This window comes from Camelus ferus, chromosome 6 (assembly GCF_009834535.1).
Source record: "Camelus ferus isolate YT-003-E chromosome 6, BCGSAC_Cfer_1.0, whole genome shotgun sequence".
NCBI lineage: Eukaryota > Metazoa > Chordata > Mammalia > Artiodactyla > Camelidae > Camelus > Camelus ferus.
In genome coordinates this window covers 17011804-17028347 of record NC_045701.1, presented here as the reverse complement: position 1 = coordinate 17028347, position 16544 = coordinate 17011804, and the positions used below count along the sequence as shown (strand labels likewise).

The 16544-nt window shown below is 43.6% G+C and overlaps 1 protein-coding gene across 2 annotated transcripts in view; it reads right to left on the bottom strand.

The window, feature by feature from the left end:
* The window catches only part of FBN1 (fibrillin 1), a 240430-nt gene that overhangs the window by 19216 nt on the left and 204670 nt on the right, over positions 1-16544 (bottom strand). For both annotated transcript variants that reach the window (XM_032481236.1, XM_032481237.1), the window contains 13 exons: positions 16093-16242; positions 15669-15734; positions 15266-15382; positions 13371-13490; positions 11774-11896; positions 10415-10546; positions 8505-8630; positions 7749-7955; positions 5935-6060; positions 5540-5662; positions 2731-2847; positions 2349-2477; positions 1562-1681 (listed from right to left, as the gene is read on the bottom strand). In XM_032481236.1, coding sequence (XP_032337127.1) covers positions 1562-1681; positions 2349-2477; positions 2731-2847; positions 5540-5662; positions 5935-6060; positions 7749-7955; positions 8505-8630; positions 10415-10546; positions 11774-11896; positions 13371-13490; positions 15266-15382; positions 15669-15734; positions 16093-16242 — 1656 coding nt within the window. The remainder of the gene's footprint in view (positions 1-1561; positions 1682-2348; positions 2478-2730; positions 2848-5539; positions 5663-5934; positions 6061-7748; positions 7956-8504; positions 8631-10414; positions 10547-11773; positions 11897-13370; positions 13491-15265; positions 15383-15668; positions 15735-16092; positions 16243-16544) is intronic.

The following is a 16544-nucleotide window of genomic DNA, read 5'->3' as shown; positions in this document are numbered from 1 at the left end:
AGTTGGTTTTCTGTAAGAATTGCTCCACGTGTAGATGTATTTTGGATGTATCTGTGGGCGGAGGTGAGCGCCACATCGTCCTATTCCACCACCTTGATCCTCTTCTCTTCCCACTTCTTTAATCGGCTTGTTCCTCTACACATCCCAGCCAGGAGTGACCTTGGTGGGGCCACAGCAGGATCTCCAGGCAATGAGGGCATGACCGTCTCTACTATCTCTGGACTGAGTTTAGAAAGAGGAGGGCAAGGCCCAGCAGTGGTAGACCTCACATCTTTCACCCTTCCTCCACAGCTCCAGTTTCACTCAAGGCGCCTACATAATAAGGGGCAGACAGGCTCATATGCTGGGTGTTGAATCAACAAAGCTCACTCTGGAAATTCTGTGAACAGTTCTGTCAGAAACGGGTAATTAAAATCCGTTCTTATTAAAAACCAGACAGCGAGGCCTGAGCTCAAGCACTGGGGTTATCTTAGCCCATCTTACCTCTGCAAACCTGTGCTGTGTAAAGAATCAAACCAGAGGAGAGGGACACACTTCTGATAAATGAGCACGCACCAAAACTGTCTTCACTGGGAGTAAAGTCAAGCATCGCAATGTGGAGCCGCCACCCAGGAGGCAGTCCCTTCGCTGTTGCTCAGGAGGGTTCTATGGCCAAGAGTTTGGCAACCAGGACACACCCCCGGCGCGCCAAGCTCGCGGTGCTCCTTGCTTGCGGAATGAAAATGCAAACGAACGTGACGCTAGAAAGGCAGACCTAAATCACGAAGTTAAGGGCCTTGGGTTCCAGTTCCGGTCATGTCACCGCAGAACTGGTGAGGACAGACTGCTTTTCACTCCCTGGGCTTCCAGGCCTGCATCAGTAAAACACAGGGCTTGAGCTAGACGGACTGGGGTCCCTCTAAACTCGCAAAGTTGGCATTCTCGGATGTGCATTAAAGAGTTATTTTCCAGAAATCGACACAACATTGTAAACTGACTAAACTTCAATACAAAACATTTTTCAGTTGTTTTCCCACGACACTGTGGAATCAAAAATGACTATTTCGATTTAATGAGAGAGCCTGTGGGAGTCCCTTAATTTTCAAAAGAATGTAGCAATCCTGCAAAATCTTGGCTGTGTTTGCTGCTTGCACTCTGCCCCAAAGATGTATAGCGCTGAATGGACCCACCTCTGCAAACTCAGGCCAAGAGTTGGTCATAATCGCCTCTGGCTGGCTGAGAGTTTTCAGTCAGAAGCAGGATTTTGTTGGCCTGCTAAGGTAAAGAGAACTCCGGTGTGGGCTGATGACTAGCAATGAAGCAGAAGAGAAAGGGGACAGTGGGAGTCAAGGAATTCTGGGGGGGGTTCATTTCAAATGCCCTCAAACAACCCTTTATCATTATTTTTTCTTAGTTTGCTATTTTGCAAGGACTATGAGTTCCCTCTGGTCTCAACCAGGTCGGGACAATTTAAATGAGTATTTGTTGCTTCAAAGGCAAGTTTAAAGTTTTCAGAAAGAAAGGGGTACTTTGACTGGTAGGAGCCGACAATTCATCTTGTTAACAAGGGAAAACTACTTGCCAACACACTGGTTCCACTGGTAGTGCTGGAGGTAGCCCTGGGGGCAGCTGCACCTGTAGCCCCCGATGATGTTCTGGCAGCCGTGCTGGCAGCGATGGTTTCCTTCACACTCGTCCACGTCTGGGAAAGGAGGCAGAGTCACCTTTAAGTCACATCAGCGCTTGCCTTCTCTGAAGCAACATGCACATGCATGCTAAAGTGAAAGGCAAGTTTAGTAAGAACTCTGACCCCTAAAAACTTACTCTACCACCCCAAATTTTAAGCATATCTCTTCTGGAGCGTTTGGTAAGTCCACAAAGAAAAATGATGAAGACGTTAATGCACAGTGCGAGCACACTCCCTGGGCTGGCTGTGCGAATTATCTGTATTTCCTTATCTGTGCCAGGATTAGAAACTGAAACGTCAATATAAAAACAAGATCCCCCAAAATATAATTGAAACCTCGAATTACATATTAGCAGAAGAGTCACATTCTTCATATTTTTAATCTACCTTGAGTGAATCCTTTTAAGACTCTGGCTCCAATGACTGGAAAACTAAATTCAGGAATCTAGTTATTTTTCTTGACTGGGTCATTCTTTATGAAGCAGGGAAAGCATGTGTTATGGACATGACTGAACATGAGACAAAAGGTGCATCTCTAAGCTATGGGACCAGTGCAAACAGACAAAACACTTCCCATCCTCAGTTCTGATGCCCCACAGAGGAGGCTGGTGAGGTGCTGACAGCCACTGAGGCCACCTCCACGAGGACCAACCAGCTGGATCAAGCTGAGGGCTCTACCCACCTTCACAGCTGGCACCAGTCTGATCAAGTGAGAACCCCCGCTGGCATTCACAGGTGAAGCTCCCAGGAGTATTCTGGCAAATGCCCTTAGCCCCACACAGGTTGATGTCAGTGGTGCATTCGTTATTATCTGTAAGAAGCAGTGGGGAAAGGAGAGAGTTCAACTTCCCTGCAGCTCTCTTTGTGTTGTTTAAAAGGAAGAGAGAAGGGTGATTTGCTCAGAAAAGGCCAGACACAGCCAATAACTTTTCATATACATGGATGCACATACACACAGACATGTATTCACATTTTTTTGAGGTTACTCTTATTCCAACAGCAGAAGCACTCAATCCCTTGGAGGAACAGCTACACTCCATTTGGGGTCTCCCCCTCCCACTTACCAATGCAGGCAGTGTGGTGCTGGGTAAATCCAGGAGGACATTTACATGTGAAGCTGCCAATGGTGTTAACACACAGGAACTGGCAGTTGTGCTGCTTAGTTGCACACTCGTCGAGATCTGTAAGAAAATGCAAGACGGGCTGTTGGAATTGAGCTGACATCCTGGGACCTAGAAGCTGCCCTAGGAAGCAGCTCTCAGTTTTCATTTCTATGTCTTAAATGACCCTGGCCAGCACAGAGCCACAGCAAATGGCTAGGAGGAACCCAGGAGATAAGGGCCTGAAAGATAAAAATGTGGTTTCAGTCTAGACCAAAAATGCAGTTCTTTAGGGGAATCCAAGGAAAACCCAATTCCCTTCAGTTATAAGAATGCAGAAATTTCAAATAAATTATAAATTACAAAATGAAACAAGGATCCTTAAAATTTTCTAGAGCATTGAAAAGATCTATTCAAGCTGGAATATAAAAAGAAATGTTGAGGCTGGAAATGAAATTTCTTTGCTTGGTTCTTTTCTGTTAGTTGTTTTTAATCTTCTCAAATGAGGTGGTTAACCAGATCAAACCAAACCGAACTGATGTCTTTGTTTAGAGATTCTCCTTCAGATAAAACAAAATTGAGCAATCAGGAAGGAAACAAAGGAAAGAAAAAACTCACTCTGATAAGCTAATAGCATTTTTTAAAAACTGTCTACAGTATTTATGCAATGTTATTTTCCACTTCTCAATAAAATCCTCCACTTTGACCAGGCCTCCGTCCTTACTGCTGGAACTTGTAGGCTCATTCTCAACTCCATTGCTATTTAAAATGGTTTTACATCAAGAGAGACAAAGTGTGTTCCAGCTTTTAGTTGACTTTTAATTAAAACTGTGTGTGTGTGAATGCAGGAACCTGCCTACCTTTCTCCCTGCCTGGCTGTCTGCCATCTGGCCTGCCTCCCTCCCTCCCTCCCTCCCTCCCTCCCTTTCTTGGGATCTTCTATCACTGCATGCAGAGCTGTGCTTGGAGCTGCAGCTCTAGTTCCTGGCTAGAGTAATGTCTGGGGTGGCCCTAAACTGAGAGAACTGCCCGTATTTCTCTCAGTGCTGACATCTCTCAAAACTGAGCCAATCCTGTGCTCTATCCACAGCTGGAGAGTTGCTGTGTCTGCTTGTCTGGTTTCTGCATTATTGACACCTGTATGTCTCCTGCCAGCAGGTGGCTTCCCCTCTCTATGACCCAAGGGGCCTCGCTGAAGTCTACCTGCAAACAGGTAAGGGGGACAACTCAGTGGTTTCTTACAGTGCTGTTTTATCATTACGCTACATTAAGAACAGCAACACCAGCTGTTTGCACCTCCAAGAATATCTCTTCTCCCTTTTCTCTCCTCTTATTTGGAGCCTACCCATCTCTCATGGGGCTGCTCCCACACTTTCCCAGGACTATCCTTCTAGCCTCTTTTAGTTTCAATAGTATATATATCTACACCACTCATTTTGATACTTAGTCACATATGCCAGGTAGGAAGGAGAATTTAGACCTTACGAGAAAAATAAGAGAAAGGGACTTATATTGGAAGTAGATCTGCAAAAATCATACAGCTGCGTTTCGTATTCCTAAAACCATAAAAAGAGCATTAGAGATGCTTTTTGATACATTGTGAGAGAACATAATTACTACTGTACATTTTGTTCTCATTTTTCATCTCTTAATTGCTAGACATTTTTAGGATTTTCTATCCCCATGTTAGAAAAATGCTATGGATTTGTTTTGCTTGTTATAGATAATATACACAACTGAGATAGCTCCCCCTAGCATTTGGTTCTTCATTTACGCAAGTAAGTTTGTGGCTCTGAGTTGTAGCCTTCCGCTGCCCAGAGCTGACTGTGATGTACAGTAAGTTCTCTGCTTAAGACTAAAACTCATTTAAGATAGAATTTTTTGAGTAAGTCTCTGAACTTCTTCTCCCCAAATTATAGAATTACATACAATTTGTGCTGCACCGGAAAATTTTCAGCACTGTCCATGTGTTATACTGTGTTACCTCTAAACTCTCCCCCTTACAGCAGACACAGGAATGGGGTGGAGGGCCCTGCTTCTCTCCACCCTCCTCTTCCTCTCCGTCCTACCATTTAACTTCCTTACTGCCCTTTTTCTCCTTCCTGGCAGAACACACTCCTTCTCCAAATCCCTCATTTTTCAAATTATCCTTCAGTATGACTCCCTTGTACTAGTCACTCAATGCGTAAAGTTCTTATTGCTGGGGAAGATTTTACAGGAGTAAATTTACACCAATATAATTTTGCAAAGGATAACTTCTGGTTGGTGAGGAATATTCATGTAGAGTTTTGGTGTTTAACTTTTTGTGATATTTATGTCTCAAGCTGCTGGGGGACAGGACTGGACCTATTTCGTGGGACAGATACCTAGACAAAGGGTTTACTTAATTAGGCACGATGTTCTCTGGGATGATGGCACTGATTAATCTAAAGACCTCTGCTCTATAGTCATTGAATAGACTGAATACATTAATGCCATAAATAGAAAGGAGATAGTCATTTAGGGATTTGATCCACCTGGGCCTTGGAGAGCTGGCCCTGCTGTCGCAGAGACCCTCATGCACAGTCCTCATGGATGCCCAGGGGTCAGGATGGCTGCTGTCACTGGTCTTCTGCCATCTCCCTGGCCTCAGCCTCTCTCCATCCAGCACAGGAGGTGGGTGGCAGGGAGACCCCAGGGAAGCACTTTTGGCCTGTGGATCCCTCAAAGGCACAAGGAATGCAACGACATGCCCACGAGGCAGATGAGTGGATGAAGGTAAATTCTACTTTACCTTTGCAGCTCCTTCCATCCTCCTGCAGAATGTAGCCTTTGGGGCATGAACACTGGTAGCTCCCTTCCGTGTTTTTGCAGATAAAATTGCAGGGCTTGGGGGCCTGGTTGCACTCGTTCAGATCTATGATCAAAGAGATACAGTGTGACTGCCCATTTAAAAAAAAAAAAAAGCCTAAATGCTCAATCCCACGGGGTCTAGCAAAGAATCTCAGTTTTGAGGAAAGAAAAAGTAAACTCTATGTAGTCTTTGATCATTGCTTTACATTTCCCTATGAAATTATACAGGCTTTTTAGACTTTTAATTTGAGGATTTTTTTTTTTTTTTTTTTTTTTTGCTGTAATGTACAATTGTCCCTCAGGAATAACCCTGAGCATCAGAAACAGAGCACTTACCTACACAGGCCGTTCCAGTTATATCTGGAGTATAGCCCGTTTTACAGATGCAGTGATAGGATCCTCTGTCATTGACACATTCTCCATTTCGGCAAACATCATGAATAACCTTGCACTCATCAATATCTGTAATTTAATAAATAGAAAATAAAATCAGAAAGACATAAAATGAACAACATTAATATGTAGGGGTCACTTCACTACAAATACCAGTGAACTGTGTGACTATATTATGGACCTAAGAAACAAACGGATGACAGCATAAAGTTCGTATCTAATGGTAACTATATTGAAAGGCACATGAATAACTTTACTAGACTCTAATGAGACTAGGGGAAAACTTAAAAAATCATTGCTCTTCTGAATTGTTTTTCTCCTCTGGATCCACAGAACAACCATCTCATCTAGACGTATTTAGGTTCTTGCTCCCTGCTGACATCTCAAAAATGAATCATAGCAGTAGATTCTTTTGATAAGGAAATCCCCTTTCTTCTAAGATATATGTCCAAAATAAGAAGGAAAGTTTTCCTTCTATCCTTTTGTTGTGTTTAAAGTTAATCATGAAAAATAACAAATTGCATAACATTGGGGAATTGGAGCCAAACTTCCCTCCTGTGGTGAGGGAGGCACCAGTGGATCACTGCGCTGCTAGGGCTCACAGCTCCAACCACAGGGAGAAAGATTTGGTCAATATGAATCGTTGAGCGTGAAAGCCACTGTCCGCCACATCTTGACCCGTCTATCGCCTTACTGCTTGGTGGGGTGCCAATACCAAGTGAGTTTTTGTAGCCTCTGATTATCAAGTAACCATTTTATATCAACAGCTCTTACTTTTCCTGATCTTTTAAAGTATCCTCATTGGTCTCAAGAAATAAGCCTTTCCACCATCTCATTTTGGCATCCTCCAAAGGCTCATAGATTGCTTTTGGTCACTCCATCTAGTCTTTCCAGTTCTGTTATTCCACCTTTAGCCACATCTTTCTAGCATGAACACAAACCCTATTTAATCTCTTTCTTCTCCTCTCACTTCTAATTTCCTCCCAAGGAGCTCAAAAAGTCTCTCTCCTTTCTCCTTTATGAGACTAAAATCAATTGCAGTTGCTGCTGATTAACACTGGCCTGGAAGTCTTTTTCAGAGTTGCCTCAGACACCACAACAGCCTCCTCATTCCTCTCAAGTTAAAGCAGCTTGCACTTTCCCAGAGACCACTGTGTGTTGATTGCTAGTACAGCTGCCCCTCCACACTCACAGGGCATGGGTTCCAGGACCCCCTCGCTCATACCAAAATCCATGGATGCTGAAGTCCTTTATATAAAATGGAGCGGTACACTGGCACTCTGTAGCTGCAGATTCAGTCAACCTCAGATCACTATCAATCCAGGGTTGGGTGAATCTACAGACGTGGAACCTACAGATATGGAAGGTTAACTGTATACTTCCTTCATGCAGTATATTCCAGCCAATTTTGTTAGTTAAAATACATACTGGTGGACGAGTGTAGGAACTTAGTGATCATTCATTCCAAGATTAACATAAATTATATTTTGAGTAACTGAAAACTGACTTATATCTTCACCTTAAAAAGTTGAAGACTCCTTGTAATGCAGAAGCAGGGACCTAAGCATACACAACTTAATTAGACCAAGGACATGTTGGCAACATGGCCTTCAATGTCTAAAAATACCATAATGAAGCATTTTTTTTCGACCTAAACTATGCAACTCAGCCTAGGCCCATATTGTAGATTCTGTATTTTCATCTGTTCTTTGTGAAACAAATGCCCTGCCAATATTTTTGGACCATAAGTGAAGTACCTGCTCCGTTGGTCATAAACCCTCGGCCGTGAGGGCAGAGTTTTTTGAAAGCCACAGTGCCCTGGAAAGGGCAGATCTCACAGTGGGGTCCCCAGCCTCTCCCTCCGTCGCAGCAGCATTCCGACTTGGTGACGGGGTTCCTGTTGCTTGAGCCGATCTGACACATGTTTTGGAGCACCTCTGTGAAGCAGTACCCTTCCCGGTTGTCTGGAAGGGACATGACATCGCAGAGAGAGTTTTAGGGAGTTTTAGAAGCATAACAAGGTATTAAGAATTTGACCAGATATAAAACCCAAAAAGGATGTAACACTTTACCCTGAGTGGGAAGGAGCGAGAAGGGAAAGCTGGAAGCAGCAGTAAGAGAGAAAGGATGATGTCTGGGGAAAACAAGAAATTCAGTAAGTGGACAGAAAGACACAGGCCTCAAAACCGTTGTAACTCTACCTGCTCCCAGAAATATGGGGGAAGAGCCATGCTAGAGAGAGGGGCGCAGAGACACATGGAAGCTGATCCTGAGCCCCAACGGCTTAAAAAGGCAGTTGAGAAAGAAATTCCAAACAAGTGATACAATTAGCACAGGAAGAATTTAGCTGCAGGGTGGCGCTAACAAGCCCAAAGGACAATCACGGTCACTGAGTCACCTCCAAAATATGAACGTTTTCTAACTCTTCCTCAAATATTTCAGATAAGAGATCTGGTTTCGAGAGTCCCAGCCTGGCCGCTGGAGTTAAAAAGCATCCTGTCGTCTGTACTCACCAAGGCACTCGTCCTGGTTGGGGCTGGCTGTGAAGCCGTCATTGCACTCGCAGGTATAGCTCCCCCTGGTGTTGAGGCAGCGGCCGTTCTCACAGATCCCAGGCTTGGTCTGACATTCATTCTCATCTGTGTCAAGGGCCAAAAACGGGAGGAGTCATCTGTCCGCTTTGCACAAGGATGGGTTCTTTTCTCATTTTAAATTTAGTTTGTGAATAGGTAACCTATTCGTACAGTTCCGAAAGGTACAAAAGAATATTCAGCAAAAGTGGCCCCTTCTCCCCCTTTCCCCAGCCACCAAATCCCCGTCCTGGGAAGCAAACCAGTGCTACTGCCAGTTTCTAAAGTATCCTTCCAGAGATCAGTTATGCCCATACACAGAGACACATGCGTGTGTGCACCTCCACCCTTTTAAAAGCATCACTGATAGCATTTTTATATACTTAAATACAGATGACAGCATTTGAGGTACACTTACATTTTTCACTTAAAGTTTAAAACTTTCCATATCTATGCATGAGGACGATTCTCAAAGGATTATTTTAAATGAAAGAAGAAAAGATAAGACCAATATGTCAGATGTTCCAGTACTTCAGTAGAATAATGCCTGTGATGGTCAGTTTTGACCTGAGGGTGTCTGTCTACACTAATCTTCTGATTCAATATAGATTATGCTTATTATAATACTTCAACAATATTAAGAAGTAATAAATCGTAATTTAGTCTCCCAGTTTAAAAAAAAAAGCATTACAAAAGCTAGAAAGTCTTACGATTATTTAGAAAGCTCATAAATAATTTGCCTGGACGCTTCTCACTGAGAACAGTTCTGAGCCCCTGAGGCAGAGATCTCATTATGAGAAGCAGAGTGGGAGGTAACATGCAGAACGGTGTTAAAACAGGTTAAAATTCCCAATGCCCCCGGCTGCCCCTAGACCAAATAAATCAGAATATCTGGGGTGGGACTGAGCTCTCCACGTGATTCTAATGTGCAGCTGAGGCTGAGAATCACTGATCCCAGAAGACCCAGTGCGTGACCATGAATCCACATGCTACTTTGGTGCTCTTCAACTTTTGTTTAATTATGTATCTTATAAGATAAGGGGACAATGACGTTCTTAAACTTCTTGACTGACAACATAAAATATACTTTCCTGATGTCACTGATTATTAAAAAGGAAAAAGGGTGCATGTGGGAATTTTCTAAGTTTTCCCCCCTACCTCTGTTGGAATCTTTTTCTGTAAGTAACAGTGTAATTACAGTATTACTATATAACACAGGGTCAGTATTTTAGGCGTTGCGGGCCATATGGTCTCCGTTGCAACTCCTCTGCCACTGTGGCATGAAAACAGCCATGGACAATAAATAAGTAAATGGTTACAGCTATGTTCCAGCACAAGTCTATTTAGAAAATCAGGTGGTGGGCTGGCAGACTGAATTTGGTGCTAGGGCTGTGGTTTGCCAATCCCTGGTTTACTATGGTTTTCAATGCTGAATCCACATTAGAATCACCTGGGGAGGTTTTAAAACTAAGTGTCTGGGCCCCATTTTAGACAAGACCAGATTCTCTGGAGGTAGGTCCCACTGGTTTCGTGATGTTCCCGGTCCAGAGGGGCCTGGCATGTGTACTCAGTGTCGGGGTGGTAGTAGCCAAGTTAAATCAGTAGGGAGGTATTCTAATGTGGTGGAGAGAACTAACCCCAAGACAACCAAGGAGTATAAAAAGTAAAGGAAGGGACTTGAGGAAATACCAAAGTGGGCCCAGAAAGCAGGCAAAGTCCATCTCAGAGAGAGAGAGGAGGAGGGTGCAGGTGGATTGAGAGGCAGAATGGCTCTGGCCGAGAAGAACCCAGTGCCCGAGTCCCTTCTGTCACTTCCGACTCCCCCCAAGCTCCCGTGGCAGGCGTTCCCTTACCTACGCAGCCTTCTCCGTCAGGCCTCCGCTGATACCCAGGTCCGCAGATGCAGATGTATGTGCCAATGAGGTTCTTGCATTCCATTTGCTTTTCTGCACAGTCGTGTTTTCCCTCCTCACACTCGTCCTCATCTGGAAAGAATGTACAACCACAAATTCACAAAAGGAGCTGCATTAATTTCCTGCCTTTTAAACATAAAACGGTATTAAGTAATCAATTTTCATGGACAGTGTTTCATCATTAACCTACTTCCTTTTGCATTGTTGAGTGCTGGTCTCTTAAGACGGGAAGGAGTCTTCTAAACCCCTTTGAACTCATGAAGTTGCTCTCTACCAAACAGCCTCTTAAAAAGCAGGAAGTGTGATTTCTAATTCTTTTTGATGAAATGAACTAAAAAGGCCTTGTATAAAGCTTCCATAATATAATAATTGTAACAACAGCATTATCATCACAATATGTTATAATGATAAGCCAAAGCTTCTATTATACAATACTTAACATAGTATTAGAATCATTGTATAATAAATGTTTTGGGTTTTATACTTTGAGGAAAAGACAAGCATCCACAAATATCTTCTTCTCTACTGGTCCTTCCCTCCATTTCCTTCCTTCCAGCACGGGGTGGGTCTTCCCCATTCTTTACTTTCCGTCCTGTTGCATTTCCCCCTCACCCTGCATGTGATGTCAAGCTCTCACTTAGGAACTATCTTCCCACCGTCAAGAAAAATTCTGTTTAAGCCATTTGAAGAGAACAGGTATTTGCTCATTTAAGATCTTGGGAGGAGCAAACCAGAGCGCTTCAAGAAGCCCCAGGACTTACCCAAGTTTGTGTACCAGAGCCTAGCCCAGTGCTTTGGCAACTGCAGGTGTTCAGCAAGCATTTTTAATAGAAATTGTTTAACTGAAGTAGATTCCATGTGCTACCCCATTCTTGCAATATAGTATCTCTTAGTGATGGAGGTTATTTTTTAACATTCATATGCCTTCCTTTGTGTTCTTAGTTGTTAGTATACTGCAGTATGGCTACTTATATCTCTGTCTCAGTCTCTTCATATTGAGCTGCTTGCATGTGGGGAAGTGTCTTTTTTTCTTTATATCCTCCCATCTTGCAGAAGAGCTGGCATGCCATAGGCATGCAGTGCATAGTGAAAAGGAGCTGCAGTGCAGCCCTCGACTCAGCTTCATGATGCTTTCAGCTACAATTTAGGAGAAAAGGTAGCAATGACAACCCCCATACTGTCGTTGGACTACAGCAGTGTTCCCCAATTCCCAGCCTTCCTCTGTTAATGGCAGCTTCGGAGGGACATCTCCCGTCAGAGACAGAGTGGCTCAGAGGACCTTGAACATGAAAGTCTCACCTTTGCACATCCTTCTGTCTTCTCTCAGAACATATCCAGCCGGACACTTGCATTCATAGGACCCATAAGTGTTCACACATCGGAAAGCACAGAGCAGAGGATTCTGGGCACACTCATTTATATCTGCAGCAAAAAGTAGTAAAATAATGGGTCATAGGCATCAACCAAAAAAAAGGAATGTACTTTCACCAGAAGTTGTAATACTTGTGGTAAACATGGATGGACCATGCAGTGTCTGATTTTTCAAGGAATAAAATGAGTTGGTTACTTTATAACTGGTGTAAGTAGGGTGATCATACATCTTGGTTCTTTTGGCACAATCTCAGTTTATGCCTACTGTCCTGGTATGATTTAATTGTTCTTTAGGTGGATGAGAAATTACACCTCATCCTACAGATCTAGGGGCTTTTCTGAAAATCTGGCTTTGAAGCCTCAAGGAGACCACTTGCCACTCCCTAAAGTCACATGGAATGGGGATCAGTTTTACCCCATTTAGCCAAATAACTCAAGAACAGAAGCGGACCCATCCAATATTGTTAACCACCTCTCCTTCCCCAGATAAAAGAGACTCCTATGAAGTAACAGTGATTCTTATGCCCAATGAAAATGGTGTTCTGAACAGTTTTATACTTAAAGAGATGGTTAGTTCACACCGAGGGGCAAGTTATAGCCTTAAATAGAACAGATAAAAGTGATTTCTGTAAACTTCATAGTTTTAAACCATCAGAATGTGTTTTGGAAAAAGCAGGGTTAAAACAGACTGTTTTGATGATCATGTTTCTCCCTAAGGCCAACGATGCTGGCTGGTAACATCAGTGAGCCTTCAGGTCGTGATTTAGTCGGAGCCTTTAAAGACTCACCAACAACTCCGACCATGAGGACTGACGAGCCATCTCTCCCAGGAGGAGCTCACTTTAATACTCACTTTATCCTCTAACTTTACATCCGCCTCGTTTTCTTAGACCAGTGGTTCTCAACTTGAGAGTTCCTCAGAATATCCTGGACGGTTGCTGGGTCCCACTCTTAGAGTTTGATTCAGGACGTCTGAGGTGAAAACCTGTGTTTCTAACAAGTTCCCAGGTGATGCCGATGAGGCTGCTCCAGGGACTACCCTGTGAGAACCACTGCTGTAGGTACTCCCTTCCCCGCCCTTCTTTCCGTACATCCCACCAGGCACACTGACGGTGCTCACGGAGTATGGACAACCTCTTTTGCTGTGACTGCCCCCAGATGCCTGAAGGACAGTGGCGGTTATTTTAGTGTGTAGATGTTTCTACAAGTAGAGAAAAAGCAAAGAGAAAGGGAGCATGGGATACGAAGGGGAAAAAGGGGGAAATGGAAAATAAGAAAGAGGGTAGTAGACACCAAGAACTCTGCATGAGATGTGCAGTGACTTGTGCCCTGAAGCAGTTACATCTTTTTCAGAGACTCTCTTCAGAGAGGACACCATGAGAAGAAATGACAGCACGGCCCAAGAGGCCCAGGTGTCCTTTACTTTATACACCCTGAATGGTAATTAATATTAACAACTGTAATCAACTAACTTGTCCCTGTGATCAGAACATGTAACCGACCACTCTGTGTCCAAGAGGCTTACCTTCACAAGTCATCATTGGACCCGGCTCAAATCCCTCCTCACAGGTGCATTCAAAACCTCCAATCACATTCTTGCAGGTTCCATTTCCACAAGGGTTGCCCACGGAACACTCATCGGTATCTGCGAGGGATCGGGAATGCAGTCGGCACATGAAGAATTGAGAGAAAAATGGACCTGGACTCAGCATATACCTTTCATTCTACTGGAGTACTTTGATGTACAACGTTTTGCTTTCTCATTCTGTCCTTGCAAGAAAGGAGAGCACAGGTCCTAGTACCTAGATTTACAGCTGTGAAGTCTGACTTGCTAAGTGGCAGTAACAGTACCTGGGCTTCTAGCCCTCATGGTGCTCTCCTCCAGGAGTTGTTCCAGTCTCCTGCGTTAGGAAGGAGTACATCTACTGGGAATAGATGCTCAAAGGGTTAAAACAAGGCTTCTCTCACAAGTCAAAAGTTTTCACTTACTTAAAGCTAGAAATACTTCTCCAGTTTGGCCTTACATTACATCATTCTCCAAGAAGCCTTAAACATGATGGATTTTTGCCAGATATAAAATAGAAGACTAAACTTACGCAAAATAAGAGACCAGAGGTTAAGTAAAATTAATACACTGGATAAAGTCAAGATTCAAGTAGATTTTGTTGATTCTGTTGAAACCAGATGGTTTACATTAGGCAGAAGAAAGGCTAGAAAGAAATATATTTAGGGTATGATCTCTCTAAACAACTGTGGAGAGGGAACAAGTCTTACCAAGGAAGTTCAAAAAAAAAAAATGTATGTCTCCTGACCTGTCCACCTAGAATACTGACTGTTCTTATTCTGACACATCTCTTGGGGAGAATATCTTCCTTTGGGAAAGGAACATTTTGGAGGAGTAGGATTGCTATCTTAGCAGTCTAGAGCACAGAAGAGTGATGGATTATCTATCAGGTTCTGAAGTCAGAAAGTGAAGGCAAGAGGTATGGCAGAGAGACCCCAGTGATGAAGCTTATTTCTCACATAATCTTAGCACTAACTGAAGATACCGAAGAGAAAATACCGACAACTTTGCTTTTGTTCTGCTACGAAACCGCATTTCACTGTCAAAAATACTCTATCTCCTTCAAGTCAATAAAAATCACAATATCATTGATTTTTAGTGCTGTGAGGTAAGAAGAAATATTTCAGTCCATCTATTTGGTATTATATTCTAAGGCTGAGAAAGGCCAAAACACATGCTTAAGCTCCCACAGCCACGGCTGCGGGTGGAAACCTCCTGCCCTGATTCCCTCTATGGAAGAACACTTTCTAATGTGCACAGACAGACCCTCAGCACTTATGCCATTATTAATTCAGGTCACGTTGAGTGGGTTTGGGTTTCTCCGATAAACAGACATAATGCTTGTATTCAGTCAGGAGTTAGTCCTGACTGAAGAGGTCAGAGATTTGCCATGGGAGCCATTCTTTGACATTTTCATAAGGGGGTTAAAGCAAGAGAAATTTACACTCTGTACACAGCCCTTCACAAACTCTGGGTAAATTTTGTGTTGTACATACTGAGAGAGGAAGATTAGGACCACTGACAATTTTTCACTTGTAAATTTCACAAAGGCTTTCATTATAATGCTACCCTTTCCGCTGTCTCTTCAACTGTGTTCACTGTCTTCGTCATCAGACTGTGAGGCCCATGTAAGGAAGGACCGTGCTGGCTTGGTTCACTGCTGTAGCCACAGAACCTAGCCCCGTGGTTGGTACGCGGCGGGGACGGAGCCTGCACTGCTGAATGGCTTCCCAGGAATGAGTGAACAAAGCCTACTTCTGTCCCATCTTGGTACTTACACTTCTTAGCATGCGTGCTGGATAGCTCAATTTCTAATCTGTAAAAATTCCAGGGGAAGAAAACACCGTATTACTCACCCACGCATTCATTCCCTTCCAGAATGTAGCCGAAGGGACACTCGCAGCGATAGGAGCCGTCGGTGTTGATGCACTGCCCGTGCTTACAGACATCAGGTTCTTTGCACTCATCCATATCTTAAGCAAAGGAGGGAAATATAAAACATAAAAATATTTTTTAGTGAATAACAAGGTAACTTTTTTGAAGCACAAAGGTAAATTATGATCATTTCCGTGTCTAATTGATGAAATAGCTAGTATTACAATACAATAACAGAATTGGTATCTAAAGGGAAAGACAAAAAAAAGTAAAGCGTAATTTTCCAAGATACATGTGGAGAAATGAGAACAGCTGGAGAAAAGACAAGGAAGAGGCTGGGTGAGAAAATTAAGAAACGCTGAGAATCCAGCACGAGACACTCACCAACTGCTGAATCATCAGGCCCCACGATGATCCCACTCCCGTAGGGGCAGATCTGGCGGAAGGCCTCTGTGGGGGAGACGAACACTCATTCACAGACAGACCCACGGCAGCTGGCCACAGGCCCCTCCCCAGGCGTGATGTGGAGGCCACACTGCCACGTGCTGCACGTGTCAGAACACGAGGAACAGGCCGGGCCTGGAAGCCAGAGGAAGTTGCCAAGGCTCCCAGAGCTGGTGTGCCCACTACTCAGGCAGCTTTGAGTCATAACAGTTCAGGAGAAGATAATTACCTAGCGCCTGAGATAAAATAATTTGAGTGAACATTTTAATTAGACTTACATTAAGTTGTCTTATTTTCTGAAGGCCCATGGCTGTACAGCCTGCACCTTGACTGACCCTAAGAGAAGTGCAGATGGCAGACGTACCGTCGGGCTCAGTGGGGCACAGCTCACAGGGATCTCCCCAGCCTTCTCCCTTCAGGGCGCAGCAGCACTCCTGCTTGGAGTGATTTCTGGATTTGGGTGAAGAACACTTTCCTCCTTCAAACTTCGCGTAACAGTAGCTCATTCTTAAATCTGCAACATAAATTCAAGGGACCCTTCAGCTGCTTTCCTGCTAAATCATCACGGTGTAATACTGAATGAGAAACGATCCATCCTGTTCAATGTGATCTCATCTCTAAACTCATACTTAGTAACTGAGCTGAGCTCTTCAAAGTTGGAGGTAACTTTTGTAGTGAGATCTAATGAACAAATCTATATGGCTTTCACCTTATTATTTCTCACTTTATCCAACTTTCCAAGATAACCTGATGTGAATAATAAAAACCAGCACTGCCACATTTCAAAGCTGACATCATCAGTGACTTCAGGATGGG